At 45.9% G+C, this 21,980-nt stretch overlaps 1 protein-coding gene across 3 annotated transcripts in view; it reads left to right on the top strand.

Moving 5' to 3' along the window:
• CLIP2 (CAP-Gly domain containing linker protein 2) overlaps positions 1 to 21,980 on the top strand; it is a 90,634-nt gene that overhangs the window by 45,243 nt on the left and 23,411 nt on the right. For all 3 annotated transcript variants that reach the window (XM_059865836.1, XM_059865835.1, XM_059865837.1), the window contains exons 4-8: positions 5,749 to 5,873; positions 11,866 to 12,079; positions 14,006 to 14,203; positions 16,861 to 16,964; positions 19,437 to 19,497. In XM_059865836.1, the coding sequence (XP_059721819.1) occupies positions 5,749 to 5,873; positions 11,866 to 12,079; positions 14,006 to 14,203; positions 16,861 to 16,964; positions 19,437 to 19,497 (702 nt within the window). The remainder of the gene's footprint in view (positions 1 to 5,748; positions 5,874 to 11,865; positions 12,080 to 14,005; positions 14,204 to 16,860; positions 16,965 to 19,436; positions 19,498 to 21,980) is intronic.

Below are 21,980 nucleotides of genomic sequence, written 5' to 3'. Positions count from 1 at the left end.
CCTGTCAGGATAAAGGGGAAAGGCTTCAAACTGACAGAGTAGGGCCAGGTTTGACATTAGGAAATATTCTTCCTGGTGAGGGTGGTGAGGCCCTGGCACAGGCTGTCCAGGGAAGTTGTGGCTGCCCCATCCCTGGAAGTGTTCAGGGCAAGGCTGCACGGGGCTTGGAGCAGCCTGGAATAGAGGAAGGTGTCCCTGCCCATGGCAGGGGTGGAACAAGATGAACTTTAAGGTCCCTTCTAACCTAAACCATCCTGTTTCTATGCAGTGAAACAAAGAGGGAAATAAATAGCCCAAAGCAACTGCCCTGCCCTGCTGCCACATTAACCCTTAGAGGCTCTTTGTGCACACCCTCCTAACCATTCATTTGGGCTGAGCCACTGCCTGGCCCTTGTCTGCTGGGTGCAGTATCTGTAGTTAAATGGGAGCTGTAAGTGGAGTGTGGTGGAGCAAACTGTGTTAATAACACAGGCAGACTTGGTATTGGAGCCAGCCCCAGGAGGAGATGCTGTAATTCCAGGCTTTCCTCTTACACCACCTCCCTAGGATATTATTTTCTCCCTGGTGCCTGACAGATAAATGCACAGAAATGTCTTGCATCAGCAGTGCTGTCAGACTCATTGCTCTGCAATGCTGACTTGTGCTGTGGGGATGGGTAGGCACAAAGATGAGTGGTTGGATGAAAAGAAACTATAAAAATTCCTGTAGCTTCACACAGGGAGGGCTGGCCTGTAACTCCTGGCTGTCTGTTTCTCCCCTTACCTTAAAAGCCAGTTCTGGCATTCTCAGATGACATGGTATTTATTCAATCAGATAAAGCTGCTGATGGCCAGATTGCACATGGAAGTAAAGTTGTATTTACAGATAAACCTGCCCACAAGCCAGTTCTCCACCTTTCACCAGCTGCTGAACGCTGGCCCTGGCTGTAGCTGGCACCCAGCCCCAGGATGTGATGGCCACTTTTGCCCCCTTGCATTATTTCAGGTGGGCTGTAGTAGCTGGACCCACAGGCCGTGCCTTTGCCAAAAGCACCCTGTGTAAATCAAGTCTTATTGTACAGTGATTTTCAGTGCTAGAAGAGCTAAACTGTGTCTGATGGGAAATCACAGCTCCTGCCTCTCAGCTCGGGTGGAGAGAGGATCCTTTAGTGGGTGGATGAGTATGGGGAGGGTGAAATAAACCCAGCCACTCATCCCCAAGGGAAAGGATTGTTGCTCCAGTTTAGAGGCTGGGTAGAGCCTGCAGGCACAGCTCTAACCAGAGCAAGCCACACTTGTCCAGCAAAGGGGATTACCAAGTTCTTGTTGGCATCACCCAGTAGCAGAGTGGAATAAGCTGATGTGCTGCTCACAGAAAGTACTTGAAGGCCCTCAGAGTGTGAAGCAAGTGTCCTGTGTGTGCTCTTTTCCCCCACCTCCTTCCTTCCTCTTCCCAGAGGTGAGCAGCAGGAGTCAGGGCTCTGCTGAGCCTGTCCCCAGCACAGGACACAGGAGCTCTGCAGAGGAGGCTTGTCCCTGTGCTGGGAACTCTGTGTTCCCACCTCACCCTCTGCTCAGCAGCCCTGTCTTGTGGAAACACTTTGAAAATCAATTCAAATGGGTAAATTAGGATGTTAAACAGAAAGGACAGTGCTATCTCTGGATTTCTGCATGGGAATATGATCAAGCAGGTGCCTCAGCCATTGCTGACCCCTGAATGTGTGCAACATGGCTGGGGACAGTCCCTGATGGCCTGATAAACACAGAGAATTTTATTTTTCTCTTCTTCCTGAACAGTATTGGAGTGTATTGCAAGCAGAGCAATGCCCACAGGCCATAGGGTGAGGGCAGCTCCCAAGAGGTTCTTGCTTAGAGCAGGAAACTGCTGTGGGATGAGCAGGACTGTGAGGAGCAGAGAGCAGACACAGGCTGGAGGGGGTGTCACTCCCAGCAGCCACACTGGGATCTGTCCTGCTGCTCATCTGGTAAATAGTTTAAATGATCTGTTAGCTCTGTTGAAGACAGTGTCAGGAAGGATTAGCATCATTGCCTCTTCAGCCCTGGGATACTGGTCTGCATCCCATTTTGCCATTTGGGTGGGATAAGCACAGTGAAATGTGATGTCAGTGATAGCACAGGCAGCAGGGAAGGTGTGTGGATGTCCTTCCATGCCTGCATGGTGCTGCTCTGACTCACCAGCAGATACAGACCTGCTGAACATCCTCTGAATGTCCTTGGCTTCATTTTGCTGTGAAGGTCAAGCCCCAGACTGCCCCTTGAAACCACTGGGGATGTTTCACTGGGGAAGGGATGAACTAACTCAAGCTGTGTGCTGCAGCCTCCCAGGACTTGAGGTTGGACCCAGACTTCAGAGCTGTGCTGTTTAGTCCATAAAGGTGCAGTTATTTTTAGTCTAGGAAAACTCTTTTTTCCTTTACATAAGCAAATTTTTAGGGATTTAGAATTGTTAAATCTGACATTGCTACTCTAAAATACACAAACCCAGAGTTTTCTGCATTCAGCTCTCATTGTTTTCTGTAGGAAAATAACACCCTGTTGATACCTTTTAATGTTCAATGTAATATTAAGAAAATGAATAACAGCAAGTCATTTGGGATGAAGCTGCAAATTTAATTTTAAACTTATTTTTAAGCTTTCTTCCTTGAATTTAGGCTAGAAAGGTTTAGATCATATGCTGATTTACTTGAAGTATGAACCTTTAGAACCATCCTCCTCCTTTTCTATCTTCCTTTTCTCAGCCCAAGTGTCTAAGTGGGAGTGTTTAGAGCAGAGGCAGCTGCTGCTCAGTGCCACACACTCTCAAGCAATGATCAAAACACAGCTCCCTGACTTGCCCTCCTTGAGTCTCCTCAGTAAGCTGCAAACTTTAAGACCCTAAAGTGTAAATTCAGGAGAAAAAGGTGTGATTTATTCTTATTTCTCCATGGTGGGGGAAGAAACCTGTGCTGGAGGATGCCTGGCAGTGAGCTGAGCCCCACTCCCATGCAGTTTGTCAGCACTGTTGCTGTAGGAAGTGAAGATAAAAGTGGAGCACCTCTATTTTGAGCAGTTTCTACATCCTGGGAACAAGCTGAGGAGCAGGGAATGCTTTTCTGGCTCAGCTGTCCTCTTACTGTCATGTCCCAGTATTGCCCAGAACTGTTGGAAAACCTGTCAGTGCAGGTCATGGTTCTTCAGGCAAGGCAGGTATGAGCTGTGCCTGCAGGGCTTAAACTCCTTTGTGGCCTCACAAGTAACCTGGTGTAATTAGTTGTCACCTTGAAATCTATTTTAATTATATTTACTCTGATATCTTTCAGATGGGCAGTCCCAAATTCACTTTGCAGTTATTGGAAAGACAAGTGCTGGGAGAACTTGGTGTGAGATCTATTCAATATTGTTTCCATTTTTTGGAACTTCCAAAAGGAGCTCTTTTTAGCTGCTTTATGCTTGGCTGTTGTTGTTTTTCCCAAAACAACTATAAAAGCAATGGCATTTTATGTTTGGTAAAATATAAGATTTTGTTGCTTTTATAACAATTAGATAGAACTCGGTGTGAGAACTATCTGCTGATTTCATCAGATCTGAAACAGAAAATACAGATGTCTGTCCCAGCTTCAGTCCCCTTGTGTCAGTGGAAGTGTGGCAGCAGCTCTCTGACCACAGAGAGCAACACAACTTTCCCAGGCATTGTGCTGGAAAAAGTCTGTGAGAAGATCAGGGAAAAGAATGAGAAACAATTCTTAACTTGCTGCACCTGTTGTTGTCAACACGTGGAATGTGTTATGGAGATGTGTTTACCAAAAGGTGGTTTCTTAATTAATCAATAGTGATAGTGTTTTAATTAAAAGACCAATCCAGCTGTATCATAACTGTCTATAAAAACAATGAGTTTCTTAATAAAAACAGAGATTGATCAGCCTTCTGTGAATAAGATGTTATAGCTGCCTCTTTGAGCCAGGTCTCACAAGCTTTTGGGGGTCTATAACATACCCAAGATAGCTCAGCTACTCTTGGAGGCATAAAACTCAGCAGGATGGCTTCTGTTGCAGTGTTAGAAACAAAAAGGTTTAATAAAAGGCAAAATAACCAACAGAGAAAAACCGGGCCAGGTGCAAGAGGTCCTTGCTCCTGGTAAAACACCTCACAAAAGTGATTAGTTTATTTGTTCACTTTTTTCCTAGTAAATTGCCCAGGCGGGAGTTTTTGGCTTCTGTCTAATTAGCCATCCTTAAGTTTGAGGCGAAGTCCCCTGGGCCTATGAGGTGGCTTTTTCACCTGATCTAGGAGAGAAACTTCTGGGCTTCTTTCCTTTTTAAGAGGACAAAGAACAGTTTGGTCACTCTGTCGACAGAAAGCACACTTCTATACAGAGTCTATAATAATTATTACCTAGCTGGGGGGCCTGCTCTAATCCTCTTCTCTAAACCCTTCTCTCTGAACATCTTCTCTAAACCCTTCTCTCTGAACATCTTCTCTAAACCCTTCTCTCTGAACATCTCCTCTCTGGCAGGTCGGTGACACAAAGACAGGAGTGGTGTGCCCCACGTTGGGCGCCAATTAAAAATGCAGGTGTTGCAGTGGTAGGTGCTGCTGCCTGTCCCTTGTCCCCCTTGCCTCTCCTGTTGAAAGGCAGGCTCAGTTAACATTCAGGCAGTGCAGTCAGACCTTCACTCAGCACTCACTCTCAGATTCTCTGCTGGCCAGAGTGACTCTGAGATATGTACAAGTCTCTTTTCCCAGCCTGGCAGTTGAAGAAGGAGTCAGGATTCTTCTGTTCTCCTTCTCAAGGCTTTATTATTTCTTATCTATTCCATTCTTTCTCTGACCCACTGGGGTCTGTCTGGCAGGTCGGGTTGAGGCACACTGACACCCTCAGGGCAGTGTTATCTTCTTATACTGAAAACTACATGTACTTTATTTACATTACTTCCCAATACCTATCACCTATGTTAGACAGGGAGTTTCTACCTTAAACCAATCCAAAAGTGCCAGCATCACCTGGAACATGGAGGCTAGGAACAAGAAGGACAGGGTACACCCAAGTTCCTCCATCTTGGGACTCTAAGCCCCATTCTACAAACCTCAAAAATCTATTTTTCGCCCTGTGACAAACTAACTATTATTCTACTTAAACTCTCTTGACTTGTAATTCTTCATATAAAGATTGGTAATTGCTTTTTCCATGGGTCAAAATCAAAGTCACAGGTGTCTTGGGCTCTGTGCCAAGGTCTCTGAGCCCCCTGACGGGGTTTGAGGCATCCAGGACAGCCATTGAGATGTCCTGGCTTCCTACAACCCACCACAGCTGGCTCAGGACAGAGGCAGGAAAGGCTCTTCTGCAAGGTTTTATTCCAGCACAGTAACACTGTCCCTGAAGGACAAACCCGGGCAAAGAGGAAGAGCCACGTGGCAGCTTATAAAGGGGAAGGGGTGGGGGGCAGAGCTAAGGGCTGGGCAGAGGGGCCTGGCCTCCAGGGGAAGGGGGTGGCCACCAGGGGTACCAAGGCAGTGACAGGGGAAGGAGAATCCCGAGGAAGTTGTGACACCAGTCCATGGGGAGACTGATTTTCCCTTTGGGAGGGATGACTGTAGTAAGTAGTTAATGTTTCCAGACCTGAGGGCTTGGGCATTGACCAAGGAGGGAGAGTTCATGGGATGCTACAAGTGCTGCCATCTCTAATCCTCTTATCTAAACCTCTTATCTGTAAACACCTTCTCTCAGCCCTCCTCTCTGAACATCTCCTCTCTGAACATCTCCTCTCTGCAGGTCGGTGGCACGAAGACAGGAGTGGTGCGCTACGTGGGAGAGACGGACTTTGCCAAAGGAGAGTGGTGTGGAGTGGAGCTGGATGAGCCCCTGGGCAAGAACGATGGGGCAGTTGCTGGCACAAGGTACTGGGTGCTCTGAACCCCTGCACACCTCCTGGGGTGCCTGGGGGGTAAATGCCATCAGCCCCAGGAGAGTTGATGGGTTTTTCCTTCGAGTTAGGTCTTACGAGCTCTCAGAGGAACCTATCAGACTTGAGATAGCTCAGTTACTTGGAATGGCACAAAATTAGTTGGCTTCTGAGATAGTGCTTCAAACATTAAAATTTTAATTAAAGGTAAAATAACAAAGATCTCACAGAGAAAAACTGAGCTCAGGGCAAGAGGTTCTTGCTCTTGCTAAAAACACTCTACAAAAAGCAATTATTTCTTTTGTTCTCTTCTTTTTCTAGTGAATTACTTAAGTGGGACTTTTTGGCTTCTGTCTAATTAGGTAGCCTTAGGTTTGAGGTGAAGTCTCAAAGGTCTTATAGAGTGTCTTTTTACCAAATTGAGGAAAGAAACTTCTGGGCTTTTTTCTTCTTTTAAGGAGACAAAGGATAATTTGGTCACTGTCAACATTCCTGCAGAGAGTTAGGGCTGTGCTTGGTTGGACATTGTGGGCTGGGAGGAAGAGTCTAATTTTGAGTCCTCTGGGCTCTTGGAGAGCCTTGCAGGGAGATCAATACAAACCTCATCACTGGGCCATTTTAAGGCAGGATCAGATAACTTCTGTGAAGGAGGAACCTGAATGGCTTCAGGAAACAGGAGAAAGTAGGGAGAGAAGATAACTTACAGTGGGATTTAATTTTTGCTAGAAACTGATTCTGTTGATTGTATTAGCTCTGCTTTCTACCACATATTCCTGTCATAAACTTTCTTCTTGGGCTGTCACCCTGTGAGAACTGCAAAAGACAAAGATTTTACTTTCTTTTCTCCTCACCTAATGTTTTATTCTGTTCTTCCAAATTTCCAGAGAACTGAAAGAAGAGTTGGTGGTTGTTTTCTGTCCCTGTACTAATTCTGTGGGATGGGTGTCTGCTGGTTGATCTTATCACCTCTGACTCCCTAGGCCCCTCCACTCTTTTCTTTTCCAAAAAATACCTTGTTAGTATCTATAAAACTAGGCAGGGACATCTCACAGGCTTGCTGGGAAGCTCTCTCTGTTCATGTGGAATTTAGTGAACAGAATGATCCAGGACTTGGATCTTGAGCTTGGTGGTGTTCAAATCTGAATTATACAGCAGCTCTGACCATGCTTCAAATACAGGGGCAACTGATTCCTCATCCTACACAAGTTCCTTAAGTGGAAAATACTGTGGGTTTCTTGGAGCTTCTGAAGGGAGACTGGCTTTAGAGGTGAGATTTATCTTTCACAGAATTAACTAGGTTGGAAAAGACCTTTGATATCATCAAAGTTACAGGTTAAACTTGATATCATCAAGTCTAACTATAACTTTGAAACTGAGGAGCTAAGAGTTCCTGCCTTGTTGGATCTCAGGTTCTGTAATAAAGGTTTCTTATGTTGGGTCAGCCTTTTTTGTCCAGCAGCCATGTGCTTTCATTTAAATTAGGAGAAAAGCTGTCTTGTTCAATGTCAGGGCAAGAAAGCAGTAAATGATTGGCAGCAGATGGCTGACTTTCAGCCTGTTCTCAAAATAAAAGAAGCAGGATGGCAGAGAATAAATCATGGAGTGAATGCAAGGCTCTGCTTTCTTTATCATACAATTCAAACTATCTGGAAGATTAATCTTCATGGTGCTCAGAAAGCATTTATTGTCTCTGTGCATGTGGAAGGTGTGAAAGGCAGATGTGGGTGCAGTGCTGTCTGCCTCTCATCCTCCTACCTCTGTTGCTGTGGTTTGGAAATCCAACTTTTGGAACTCAGCTGTCTTCTGAAACTGCTGCATCTTGGCTGAGGCAGTTCTGGTGTGTGCCCTGCCTGCAGAGGCTTCTCCTTTGGCTCACACTGCTCAGAGCAAGGCTGCAGCACTGTCCATGTCTGTCCTTGTGAGCCTTCATCCAGCCTTGGATTTTCTTGTAGCAGGTGCCCATTTCAGCAGCAGTGGTTTGGAGAAGCTTGCAGAGTCACACCAACTCCCTTGGTGCATGCTGGCACCCCTCATCAGCCTTCCCTGTGTGCTCTGGCAGCCTGGAATTCTTGAGGCTGTGCTGATCTTGTCCTGCCAGGATCAGCCTGGGCAGAGGCTGTCCAGGCTCTGCAGGCTGTGCTTTGGTGATGGTTGCCATCTAGTGAGCACTGGCCAGCAAGCCTCTGCAGCAGAATAAACCCAAAACTGGAGCTCCAGGCACTGAGGCTGGTGGAAGCAGCAGAGGTAGCCTGGAGCCTTTGGTGACATTGTTCACCTCCACCTGAGTTGGGGGTGAACTGGCTGAAATTTGGGGTGGCTTGTTGGATTATGTCTTTTTCTGACCCAGAGATGGGGTAACTGAGAGGTGTTTTAAAAACTTCTATTTTCAGTCTCATGTGAAGAGTGAGACAACACAGATGTTATCATTCACACCATCACAATCAGAAACCAACTATTTCTTAATTACAATACACTAGAAGTGTTTCTTGGTCTATCAGCTTTTGCCACACCATGCTGTAAATGCCTTAAAGCCAATCATCTAAAATTACCTCTTGTGGGTCCTACCACAATGCATAGTTCTTTCATAGTTCTATTTCTCTAAAGTATCCAGTCTTATTTGTAAGGCCATCCTTTGAAACTTTTTTCTTGTTCCACTTCTCTCCCAGCAATGTCTGTCCTATTCCAGGGCATTTCTCAGTCAGCATTTCTCCTCTCAAGGTTTGCACACAGATGCTCACTGTGTGGGGCTTCTGTCAGGCTTGGAGAATTCTCTTTAATCCAGTTCCCACAGTGGGTCACTGACTTTCCTGCAGGTTCAGGTGTGGATATGCACCAAGGGCAGGCCCTGGGGCTGGGCTGTCCCAGCAGCTGTGGCTCTGCAGTGGAGGCTGCTGCAGGCTCTGGGGCAGTGGCAGTGGCCCAGGGGACAGGGTGTCACTGTGGGGAGCCCCTCTGTGCATCAGATGGTGCTGATCTGCACTGAGCTTTGCTGCTTTCTTGCCTGCACAGGAGACTGCAGAGGTGCTGCTGTGGTTTGGTTTGGTGTCAGTTCCACAAAGCCAAGCCAGTTCCATGGACTTATCTCTAGAAATTTAAATGTTACCTGCTTATTTTACTGCTCTCCCTTTTCTCTCTGCTCCAGTCAGAGTCCTTACTCACTAAACTGCCCAAACCTTTTACTTTTGCATTGTTTGCCAGCCTTGGACACTGAGGATTTTTCCATCTATTTCAACATTTCCTGTGCTGTTTTCCACCTGCAGTTTGCATTGCCATCACTTTTCTGCCCTGTTTCCTCTCTGTAATGTGAGTACTGAGCTCCTCCACACTCACTGAGAGCAGCTCTTGGTTTTCATGTAGGTTTTTTTTTTTCTGCCAAGTGGTTTGGACCCAATTCCTGCTTCTGAATTATAAAAGTTAATTGCAACCACTTTCAATCTGAACTGAGAGAAAATGGGCAAGACATAGTGCTGCAAGTTTGAACTTGCTAAGAGCTGTCAGAGGCTTTTAAGGGAATTAACATTTGGGATTGTTGTGCAGCCACAGTACCAGGCTGTGCTGACAGCAGGCAGAGCTGTGGAAGGGGCTGTTGGCCTGCCTGAGCCTACTGGAATTTGGGAAAATGATGCTGAGCAGGGCTTTGGCAGGTTTGCAGGAGGTCAGCCTGTGGTGTGGCTGTTTTTAAAACCCAAGGGCCTGTGTTGGCAGGAAGTCAAGGAGGCTGAGAGATTTGGGGTTGTAGAGGGGTTGTTTAAAGTTTGTTGTAGAAAAAAGATGGATATGAGCTGATGTTTAAAATTTAATTTTATTCTCATCTGGCTGGAGATCAGGCTGTTCCCTGGCCTCCCAAGCACACAGGGGTCTGCCTGTGACACAGCTGTATGGCTGCCAGCTCTTAGAAATAAAGGGAGTTGGGGAAACAGCTGCTCACATCTGGAGAGAGAGAAAACTTGTGCTAGTAAAACTGGATTTGTGTAATATAGTCATTAGAACCTGCTTTTTTATATTAACATAGGACAGATTGTTTTATGAGCCTGTATTTAGTCCTGTTCCTGCTGGGAGGCCTGTGAGAAAGCTCTTAGAGGAGCTTTTTGTGTTGGCTGCTGCCCTGGAATGAGGGGACACCCTGCTGGAGGTGATCTGGTTTTCCTTGCTGCAGTGCAGCTGGCTAGCAGCAAATGAACCTTGGCTGCTCAGCCAAGGCCCCGAGGGAGTTTCCAGGGTTAGACACTGACTTGTGGCTCCTTTTTATTCTGGAAGAGGGCTCTGGAGAGACAGAATCATTGGGCTCAGTGCAGTTGTGGAAGAGACCATGCACTGCAATTATCTGGTCCTCCCTTTTCCATGCTTTCATCTTTCCAAGTTTGTGTGCTGTCACCAACATGTTTATGAAAAATCCTTTCTTTAAGATTTTTTCCCTCCTGAGAAGCTCAGAGGCCTCAGGAACAAAACGCAAACAATTCTTATCTGCTGCTGTGGAATGCAGCAGGTGGATCTGGGATTGGTCTCATCTGGTTGTTTCTCATTAATGGCCAATCCCAGTCCATGTGTCCAGACTGTCTCGGTCAGAGACAAACCTTTGTTATTCATTCCTTTTCTATTCTTAGCCAGCCTTCTGATGAAATCCTTTCTTCTATTCTTTTATTATTGTTTTAACATAATATATATCATAAAATAGTAAGCCTAGCCTTCTGAACATAGAATCAACTTTCTCGTCTCTTCCCTCATCCTGGGACCCCTGTAAACACTGTCACAGTGTGCACAGGAAATCTTCTCTGCCTCCCAAAGGAGGTGGCACAGACTAGAGTTTGCTGTACTCGTATTTTTAGCTTCAAAGGTTTGAGCTGCTGTTTTCTCCTGTTTTGGCAGGAAAGATTTTTACTCTGTGGAACATTTATACAGAGCTGTGTGATTCAGATCTTTTTATTTGACAGAGTCACAGGGTGGGTCAGGTTGGAAGGGACCACAGTTGGTCATCTAGTCCAACCCTCCTGCTCAGGAAGGGTTATCCCAGAGCACATGGCCAAGTGTTGTGTCCAGAAGGTTCTGGAATATCCCCACTCCTTCTCTGGGCAGCCTGTGCAGGGCTTGGTCACTGTGCAGGGAAGAAGTTCTTCCTCATTTTTAGCTGGAACTTCCTGCCTGTGGCCTCTTGTCTCATTGCTGAGCTCACAGGGTAGAGCCTTGTCCACCTTCTGCCATCTCCCTGCAGACACTCTTTACTACATCACTGTCCTCAAAGCAGGGTAAAGAGCACACCCAAGTTTTGGCTGTGAGGAAGGAGTGCTTGTGCTGTGGCTGTGTTTATTTTCTGGGATTTGTGCTCTCCAGGCTGCCAGCTGTGTCTTCCCTGGCACCTCACCAAAGTGCACAGCAGCTGGTGCTTGGCCATTACCTCAGGTCCCCCTGCTGAAGCACCACAAATGCAAACTTGGAGATGGCCAGTGCTACAAGCAGGAAAGGAGAAGAACCCAGCTGCTTGTACACAGGAAAGTAGGTGTTTAGCCAGGACAGAAGGAGACTCAGAGGTGACCTTATCATTCTCTACAACTCCCTGAAAGGTGCCTGTGCTCAGCTGGGGCTGGGCTCTTTCTCCAGGCAGCACTGACAGACCCAGAGCACACAGTCTCAAGCAGCACCAAGGGAAATACAGGTTGGATATCAGGAAGAAGTTTTTTACAGAAAGGGTGATAAAGTTCTGGGATGGCTGCCCAGGGAGGTGGTGGAGTCCCCATCCCTGGGTGTGTTTAACACAGCCTGGATGTGGCACTGGGTGCCAGGGTTTGGTTGAGGGGTTGGGGCTGGGTTGGACTCAATGATCTTGAAGGTCTCTTCCAACCCAGTGATTTGGGAATTCTGAGAAACAATTCCACAGCAAAGCACCCAGAGATGAGCTGTGGGTTTTGTACTGCTTGGCAGTGCCATTCTGCAAGGCTTGGGTGAGTTGGCTGCTCTGCCACTTCTCACTTGGTGCATCTCCTGTATTCCAGGTACTTCCAGTGCCCGCCCAAGTTTGGCCTCTTTGCTCCCATCCACAAGGTGATCCGCATTGGGTTCCCATCAACCAGCCCTGCCAAGGCAAAGAAGAGCAAGAGGATGGCCATGGGGGTGTCAGCCCTGACCCACAGCCCCAGCAGCTCCTCCATCAGCTCCGTCAGCTCCGTGGCCTCCTCGGTCGGGGGCCGGCCCAGCCGCAGTGGGCTGGTGAGTACCTCCTGCATGGCTCTGCTCCTCACTCTGCACAACGCAGCAGGGCTGGGGTTTTCTTCCAGAGCAGCTGCTCCTTCACCATTCACGGGGTGAGGGGAATAGAGTGTGGGACTGTCACCCACCTCACAGTTGTCAGAACCCAGGACATGGCTCTGGCTGCCCTGGAGGACTCGAGACCCTGGCAGGGGGCTCAGAGACCTTGGCATGGAGTCAGAAACCCCTGTGCCTTTGATTTTAGCCCATGGAAACAATTACCAACTTTGGGTGAAGAGTTACAAGCCACAAGGGTTTGAGTAGAATGACAGTGAATTTATCACCATGTGAAAATGTAGAATTTTGGGGATTTAGAATGGGGGTTCAAGAGGCAAGATGGAGGAATCTGGGCATGGCCTGTCTTTCTCCTTCTTCTTAGCCTCTATCTTCTGCTGTGATGGTGGCACTTTTGGACTGGTTTGGAGTAGAGACAGACTGTCTAACATAGGTGATAGGGATTGGGAAATTATTGTAAATAAAGTACACATAGTTTTTAGTATAAAAAGATAACACTGCCCTGAGGGTGTCAGTGTGCCTCAACCCGACCTGCCAGACAGACCCCAGTGGGTCAGAGAAAGAATGGAATAGATAAGAGAAAATAAACCTTGGGAACCAGAGCAGAAGAATCCCGACTCCTCCTTTGGCTGCCAGGCTGGAAAAGGAGACTTTCTAACACATCTCGGGGTCGTCCTGACCACAGAGACTCCGAGGCACAGTGTCCCTCCAAGGAAGGGACACCAAGCAGCTGTGACCATTGAAGAGCCTGAAGTGCAGTTTGCAGTGGGATGAATCTCAGTGCTGCTGTCAAGAGCAGGTTTATAAGGGATCCCTGCAGAAAAAGGACACTCCTTCCAGTCTCACATGGTCATGCTGCTCCACTGACCAGCTGTGCAAAGCTCCTGTTGTGGCTGTCTCACCGTGGAGAGTGGCAATGTCCTGGGTCACACGCCTGGGGTTTTGGCAGGTGCTCAGGCAGGCAGAAAGCAGAGCAGGCAGTGATGCTATTAAAAGTTCTGGCCCTGCTGTGGTGCTGCTGCAGAACACCCACAGCCCTCTGGGCTGGGGACAAGGTGCAGTGTCATTCCTGGGAGTGGATCAAATAGCCCATCCTGGTCTCCACTTGAGATCAGTCTTAGCTCAGTCTTTGGGATTTCATCAGTGCAGGCCATCAGTAAAATGTATCTAAGAAGGCAGATGATGGAATGCATGATGGTTTTCCCTGACCCAGTTCCCACCCGTGTTGTGTCCTTTGGGACGTGCTGTGCTCACTCAGTGCAGAAGAGCAGTTGAGCTTGGGAGCATTGTCCAGATGTTTCTCAGACTTCACCTCCCCTGTAGGGCCCAGAGCTGGAGCTGCAGCTCTCCTCAGCTGAACAAATGATCATTAGGTGAACAGCATTCCAGCTTTAACAGGGGACTTAGCTGTTCTGGACTGGAAAGGACACAGCTTTACCCTGTCGCTGATGTGTTTGATGAAAATCCTTTCGCTAGGATTTTTCTCCTGAGAAGCTGAGAAGCCTCAGAAAAGAAATGTAAACAATAACCATCTGATGGCTGTGGGATGTGGTCTGGAGATGGTTTACCAACAGGTGCATCTGTGATTGGTCTCACGTAGATTGTTTTTAATTAATGGCCAGTGACAGGTCCAGCTGTGTTGCACTCTCTGCGTCTGTCAAGAGATTTCATTATTCATTCTTTTCTAACTTTCTGATGTCTCCTTTCTCTTTCTTTAGTATAGTTTTAATATATCATTTTCTTTTAATATAATATATATCATAGAATAATAAATCAGCCTTCTGAAACGTGGAGTCAAGATTCTCATCTCCCTTGTCCTGGGGACCCTCCAACACCACCACATGACTCCATCTCTTTTGAACTCTTTCCCAGCTGACAGAGACCTCGTCTCGCTATGCCAGGAAGATCTCTGGCACCACAGCCCTGCAGGAGGCCCTGAAGGAGAAGCAGCAGCACATTGAGCAGCTCCTGGCAGAGCGGGACCTGGAGAGGGCAGAGGTGGCCAAGGCCACCAGCCACATCTGTGAGGTGGAGAAGGAGATTGCCATCATGAAGGCCCAGCACGAGCAGGTAGGAGGTGACAGCTCTCAAATGTCTCAATGTGTGATATCCCCTGGAAGTGTCAGATCATAATGTTACTGATTTATTTAAGAAATACAGATATTGGTCTAGTACCAATAGCCAGCTGTGACAGACAAAAACTCTCTGACAGTTTAGAGTTAGAAAGTGTGTGTTTATTGTGGGATAGCTCCCAAATACACACCCCAGCTTACAGGTGATTACAGAGTCCTTTTGTCTATACAAGTATTGAATACCCAGAATACAAATACATGTTTATAACTTGGGTACATCCCATTCCCAATATGGATATTGATCTAGTACTGATATCCAAAAACTCTCTGACAGTTTAGAGTTAGAAAGTGTGTGTTTATTGTGGGATAGCTCCCCGATACACACCCAATTTACAGGTGATCAGAGAGTCCTTCTATCTGTACAGGTATTGAATACCCAAAATACAAATACATGTTCATAACTTGGGTACATCCCATTCCCAATATGGATTTTGATCTAGTACAGATATCCAAAAACTCTCTGACAGTTTAGAGTTAGAAAGTATGTGTTTATTGTGAGATAGCTCCCAAATACACACCCAATTTACAGGTGATTACAGAGTCCTTTTATCTGTACAAGTATTGAATATCCAAAATACAAATGCATATTCATAACCTTGGTACATCCCATTCCCCACTCCGTATGGTAATTAGTTCAAAAGCCATTAAGCATGGTAATTAGTTCAAAAGCCATTAAGCATGGTAATTAGTTCAAAAGCCATTAGGCGTGCGTAGTTTGTTCCTCGAGATGGGTCAGTGGTCCCTTTCATGGGGAGGGGTCCCAAAATGAGGAAGTAAATGAAGTCTTCCTCGTTCTGACCTTTCTGCCTTTTCAATGCAAATCTGACAAATGAACCCTTGGTAGGACTCCCATTCCCCGTCCTCAGTTGGTCTCAGAACAGAGGAGGCCAACAATTGTCTTATGTTCCTAAAAGCAATTTATCAGTTTCTGTATTCTTCATTAGAAACCCAGCTAACCAAACATTCTGTTGACAAGCAACCAATTATTAGTTAACTACTAACTCTTAAATTCATCAAGGCCTACCCATTTATTTTAATTAACTCCAATAAAGCTTATCTCTAACTAAAACCTCAGCTCCTCTAAAATCTCTAAATTCCTTAAAGTTTATATCTCATTACCACTGTGTGTGAAACTGGGGCTCTGAATTTCTGCCTTTTATGTGCTGAGTTAAGCTGAGGTGTGTTATAGTTCCTCTTTGAGCCAGGTCTTATAAGCTCTCAGCGGTTTATAACACACCCAAGATAGCTTAGCTACCCTTAGAAGCATAAAAATCAGCAAGATGGCTTTCGTTGAAGGTTAGAAACAAAAAAGTTTAATAAAAGGCAAAATAACAAACAAACAAACAAACAAACAAACAAACAAAAAAAAAAAAAAAAAAAAAGCTGAGCCAAGTGCCAAAGATTCTTGCTCCTGATAAAGCACTTCACAAAAGTGATTAGTTTCTTTGCTCACTTCTTTTTCTAGTAAATTGCCCAAGCAGGACTTTTTAGCTTCTGCCCAATTAGCTATCCTTAAGTTTGAAGTGAAGTCCCCTAGGCCTATAAAGTGACTTTTTCATTTAATCAAAAAAGAGAAACTTCTGAGCTTCTTTCCTTTTTGAAAGGACAAAAAATGCTTTTGTCACTCTGTCCACAAAACCCACATTCCTACAGAGGCTCTTTCTCCACCCTCCCAGTGTCACACCTGCTGTCTCTGCAGGAGAACACTGTGCCAGGTCAGAGGCAGCAGACAGTTTGTGTCTGCTGGATCAATACATTTCAGTGCTGAAATGCAAATTTGTTCCCCTCAGCCACTGAACCTGGCTGTGGCTGGGACTGCATTGCAGGGATTTTCTGGTGCTGAGGGCATCAGCCCAGTTCTTTTGCCACTGCTTCCCCACTAGAGAGGATGCTTTCAGAACATTAATAAAGGCAGGAAATGTGGAAGGAAAATAGGCTGATCATTAGGTTGGTGTTTGTTTGTTTGTTTTTTGCACAGAGGATATTTTATGTATTAAAATGTTTGAAGAGAGTTGTGTTTGTGCTGTTTGTCAGGATGTGGTTCTTCATCCTCTGCTGTTGTCCTAAATTCTTTACTCATGCTTTTAAAGCCAAGTGAGCTACCTGGGAGCAGGGATGGCCCTGTATGTTTGTGTGGGGGGTCACACCTGCCTGTCAGAAATGCAGGAGAAATGGGGAAATCAACTGCAAGCTGACATTCTTCTCTTGTATTGTGCTTTCCAGTAATTATCAGTAACAAATTAATTAACAGAAGTCTGAAATCTCTCTTTTGCTTCATGACTGGTGCTGAATTGCACTGGCAACCTCTGACCAGGTTTTCAGAACTTTTCAGGCTTCAAGTTCTTAACTCTGATCAGAGCTGGAGTCTCCAGAAGGGTCAGGTCAGAGAGGCACTGAAGCACAGATCCCTTCCAGCTGCTGGAGACGGAGCAGTTTTTGTTACCTTGATCCCTACATCCTGAGCTCTTTGGAAAATGTTCTCTTACCCCAGCATCATCAAAACTTTCTGTTCCCTGGTTCTGAGCCTTTCTTGAAGAGCTTTGTGCTACTTCAGGCATGGCTAACTTTGTGTCTTGGGCTCGTTTTCTGCTGCAGTATGTCACGGAGGCAGAAGGAAACCTCCAGCGAGCACGAGCCTTGGTGGATGGGATGCAGAAGGAGAAGATTGAGCTGCTGAACCAGCTGGAAGAGGAGAAGAGGTAAAGCAGGAGTGGAGGGGTGTGAGGGAGGTGAAGTCATGTGTGGACAGTGCTGAAGCCTTTGGGTGGTTTTAAGGATGCAGTGTGAAATCAAAACTGTGTCATAAACAGGCACGTGTGATGCATTGTTTACAAGGGTCCCAGGATGAGGGAAGAGATGAGAAAGTTGACTCCATGTTCAGAAGGTTTGGTTTGTTATTTTATGATATATATTATATTAAAACTATACTAAAAGAATAGAAGAAAGGATTTCATCAGAAGGCTGGCTAAGAATAGAAAAGGAATGAATAACAAAGGTTTGTCTCTGACCGAGACAGTCTGGACAGCTGGAATGTGATTGGCCATTAATGAGAAACAACCAGATGAGACCAATCCCAGATCCACCTGCTGCATTCCACAGCAGCAGATAAGAATTGTTTGCATTTTGTTCCTGAGGCCTCTCAGCTTCTCAGGAGGGAAAAAATCCTAAGGAAAGGGTTTTTCATTGAACATGTCGGTGACACGTGCACCTTGGGCCATCAGAGAGCCTCCTGTACAACCTGGATTTTCTGAGGTCCCCTTCCTCCCCTCCATCTGTGATGGGCTGGTCTTGGGGATGTTCTTTGTGAGGAAGGGAAGCCAGAGTGGAGGGCAGCCTTACTGCAGTGTGACTCACAGGCCCCCATCCATGCAGATCTCCTGGTGCACACATTTCCTCTCCGGATCAGAGTGAAGGTCTGCATGTCATTCTTGGAGTCCAGGTACTCCATGTGTATAGAAAACTCTTCAGTGGGAACAGAGAACATTTCTGTGAGTTGACTAACTGAAAACAGTGTTGATTTCTATTATTGAAGCCCCTCCTGGGGATGAAATGTTCTTTCAGGCATGTCTCCCCATACTCCTGGTAGGCAGCTGACTTTCCCAGCTCCAGGAGGCCCTTTAACCCAAGACAGCTGAGTTTTCCTCTAAATATCAACAGATGCTTCCCTCCTCTAATTAGAGGAGGTTCAGACAAGGAAGCTTGTTTATGAAGTGAGTTATGTACACTCACAGCTATTTTTATCTGTAACAGAATCATAGTCCTTACATCTGGCTACTAACTAAACATCCTCAGCCTTTTTCTTTACAATCAGTAAAGAGAAAAAGAGGGATGAGTCCAGCAGAAAATTGAATTATTTTCTACTGTTACTGACTTCTCTCTTCCAAAGGAGAAGAGTTTCCTTGGCATGTCTGTGTTAATTGCATTTATGCATGACTGGCCTGTAAACTCTGTGGGGAAGGCTCTTCTGGCTGCCAGGGGAAATCACAGTTCCCCACCCTCTGCCAAGGAGGCAGAGGATCCCCTTCCCTTGGGATATCTTGTATGGACCCCGTGCATTTGGCACAGGACTTGCCCAGTGCTTGGATAACAAGGTTTGAATAATCCAGTGAAACCTTGTTGTGCTTTGCTTGTTTTCAGGATCCCGTGCCAGAGGAACAGTTGTGTGTCTGAAGGGATGTTCCTTGCAAATAGGCCACATTTCTGTGTGGAAAGCTGCTTGTCCTGCTCCATGGGGCTTGCTGCTCAGTTTCTGCTGAGCTTTTGTATCCAAAGGTGTCTGCCTCCCTCTGAGACTTTGATTCTGCAGGCCATGATGTGATTGTTTAGTACTGGGTTGTTACTGTCATATTTTCTGAAAAATCTTTTCACCACAATTTTTTCTCCTAAGAAGCTGAGAAGCTTCAGAGAATGATCTAATTGCTTCTCCTGTGTTTTGCTGCTTTCAAATGTAGTATAGAAATTGTTTATCCAACATATAAATTGTTTTTAATGAATAACCTATCGCAGTCCAGCTGTGTCAAACTCTGAAGAATGTCACAAGTTTTCATTACCATTCTTGTTAAACCTTCTGTCTATATCCTTCTCTTTATTTAATATAGTTTTAGTATAGTATTGATATAATTAATATAATATAATATAATCATAAAATAATAAATCAACCTTCTAAAAACATAAAGTCAAATTCCTCATCTCTCATCTCATCCTAAAAACCTCTCAAACTCAACACTGCTCCATGGGGCTTACAGCTCAGTTTGTGCTGAGCTTGTATCCCTCTCAGACTTTGATTCTGCAGGCCATGACATGATTTTTTAATACTGTGTGGATGGTTTTAGAGCACTAAAAGCTGATCAGTAATTTTTTGGGCAGCTTTTCCATTTGTTGGCAATGGCCTCTCCATTGATGGTTGCAGTGATCCACAGAATTTGGTTAACAGGGGAAAGGCTGATGTGCAGGGGCTGCTGAGACAGAGGGGCTGAGCTGAGAATTCTGATGGCTCTGTGTGTCCCTTCTGATGGCTCTGTGTGTCCCTTTCCTTCTGATGGCTCTGTGTGTCCCTTCTGATGGCTCTGTGTGTGTCCCTTCCCTTCTGATGGCTCTGTGTGTCCCTTCTGATGGCTCTGTGTGTCCCTTTGTCCCTTCTGATGGCTCTGTGTGTCCCTTTCCTTCCCCAGGAAAGTGGAGGACCTGCAGTTCCGTGTGGAGGAAGAATCCATTACAAAAGGAGATCTGGAGGTAATTCCTTATGACCTTGCCAAAATGTGGGATCCAGAGCTGCATGTGGGGCCTCACTTGGGTGACTTCTGCCACCTTTTCTCCCCTCTAGCAAGACTTTGCTGGTGTGCTGTGTGATTTACTGCTGTGAGCTGTGGGCATTGTGCTTTGGTGTGGTGCCCAAGGACTGCTCACACCTGGGGCTGCCTGGGCTTCATCTGTCACTCTCAGTTGCCAAGCCATGTGAAAATCTGTGTCTGAATGTGTTGAACTTTCATTTTTCCACCCTAGAAATGAAGTGACAGTTCAGATCCTGTCCCTGTGGTGTCCTGCTCTCAGCAGCTCACGGGCACACGGAGTCTCCTGCCTGGATGCTGTTTAATTCCAGCCAAAATGCTGTTTGTGCTGAGACATCCTCACGTGGAATTCACTGCCTGGGAGTGTGGGTTTGGCACCAGGACTGCCAGCCTGCCCCTGGGAAGGGCTGCTGCTCAGGGCTGCTGGGGCAGTGAGCATTGTGCAGCCTGGAAGGGGTATTGGGATGAAGTGATGCTGGCCCTTGAGGGGGAGGCTTTTCCATGGGGAAAAGAGAACAGAAAATCTTCCTGTGGAAGCAAGGCTCTGCTCTCCAAATGTAAATCAAGGGAGTTTTCTGTCTCTTTAGCTGCAGTGCCAGGTTAGTAACAGCCAGAAATGTCAAGGGCCCTGCTCCTGTGCTTCAGTGTCACTCATAGCAACAAAAGCCCAGGAAAATGGGAAAACTGGGAAATGGATACGTTGCTGTGGCTGTGATCCTGCTGGCATAAACCTCTCTTCTTCATCCAGAAGCTGAAGGAGATGTTTGACAGGCTGTAAATTAGCAGTGCACTGCTAGCAGACCTTTGTGGGAGCACAGCAAGTGCAGTTTCTGCCTGTTGTGTGGGAGCAAAATCAGATTTCTCTTCATCCCTGAGCTGACAGCTTTCCCACAGTGCCCTGGGGAAGGGTGGTTGGTGCATGCATCATTCCCTTGGAGAGCAGGGAATTGTCCCTTTGGAAGCTCCAAGTGTTCAAGCCTGGCTGTGGAATTATGGCAGTGGGACCAGGGTTGGTATATTTGGATTTTACTTTATTTTGTAAAGCCACCATGCCTATCAAGATGATAAGCTGCTATGGGTAAGGGCTCCCATTCTCAGTTTGGGACTCAGTCTTGGATTTATTTTTCCTTTGGGCTGGGAAGGAATTGTTTTGCAATGGGGATGTGGCCAAGCTTTCAGCAGGACATTGTGGTCCTGTCCTCACTTCCATGCTGGTCTGTACAAAAGGACAAATAATTTAGGAATGCTTGATTTCCCCTGAGCCAGGGAACTGGCATGCTCTCCATGAGCCCAGCATCAGCCCCAGAACAGGCCCTGGCAGAGGGCTTGGCTGGGCCAGATTTTACATCTTGTCTGCCTAATTTGCATGTCCAGACTGAATGACTGACCCACTGGAGTTAATCTCACCTTCCTGCCTTTTTTGTGGAGACAGCTAAGATTTCCAGAAGCAAGTAATTAACTGGGAGAAAACATGTGTTGGTGGCCTGAAGATACAGAGAGATCAAGGCTTTGGACCTCTGATAGAGCAGCTGTGGATTTAGCCTTGAAATGTTGTGATGAATTCAGCCCAGTTTTGGTCCTGGTTGGCAGCTGATGCTGTAGTGATTGGGGAGATGAAGAGCAAATGCAGGAAAAGCTTTCAAGAGCTCTGAAAGTTGAAAAGCAAATGCAGGAAAAGCTTTCGGGGAAGATTTTTTGTGGTGGAAAACCATGGTTTACAGAAGTATTCTCCTCATCAAGGAACTCTCTCATGCTCATCTCCTGGATCCTGCAGCATGCCTTGAGTGCCAGTGGGAAGTCAGTTTATAATTTGTGAACAGTAATTTAAGGCAAATAACTACAAATAATCTGAAATTCATTTCTGGGCTTCCTCAAAGAGCAAGAAAACTTTGGATTGGAGGTTCTGACTCATACTGGCTAGTACTAGCAAACCAATTTACATAAAATAACACAGGATTGAATGTAGACCTAAGATTTAAGGACTGTAAAACACTTAATCTAATTTTTTCCATGTTTTTTTGTTTGGTTTTTTCCCCTCTATTTTCATATGTTTTTCCAGAGTTGGAAAATAGCAGAATTAATAGGTACTGAGCAAGAATATCAGGTGGGACTGAGAGCTTGACTGGGCACTTGTGTTAACCTGGGGAGAATCTCTTTGAGAAGTCCAGAGATGAGTGTGTGATAGGTCAGCAAATATCTGATGTGCTGCCACCAGTTAATTAACTGGTATCAACAGAATATTTATTCTTTTTAGTAAAATCAATCCTGGAGCTCCCTCTCGAGATGCGAATCTTTGGGCTTCACAGGGAGCAGAATTCATTTTATTTAATTAATTAAATACCTTTTTAAATTTTTTTTTTAATTAGGATGCAATAAGCCAACTTTTACGCTTAAGTTATATAATTTGGGGTTTTGTAATATTTGTAA

The sequence above is a fragment of the Haemorhous mexicanus genome, chromosome 22 (assembly GCF_027477595.1).
Source record: "Haemorhous mexicanus isolate bHaeMex1 chromosome 22, bHaeMex1.pri, whole genome shotgun sequence".
In the NCBI taxonomy this organism is placed as follows: Eukaryota; Metazoa; Chordata; class Aves; order Passeriformes; family Fringillidae; genus Haemorhous; species Haemorhous mexicanus.
This window is presented reverse-complemented; position numbering and strand designations above follow the sequence as displayed.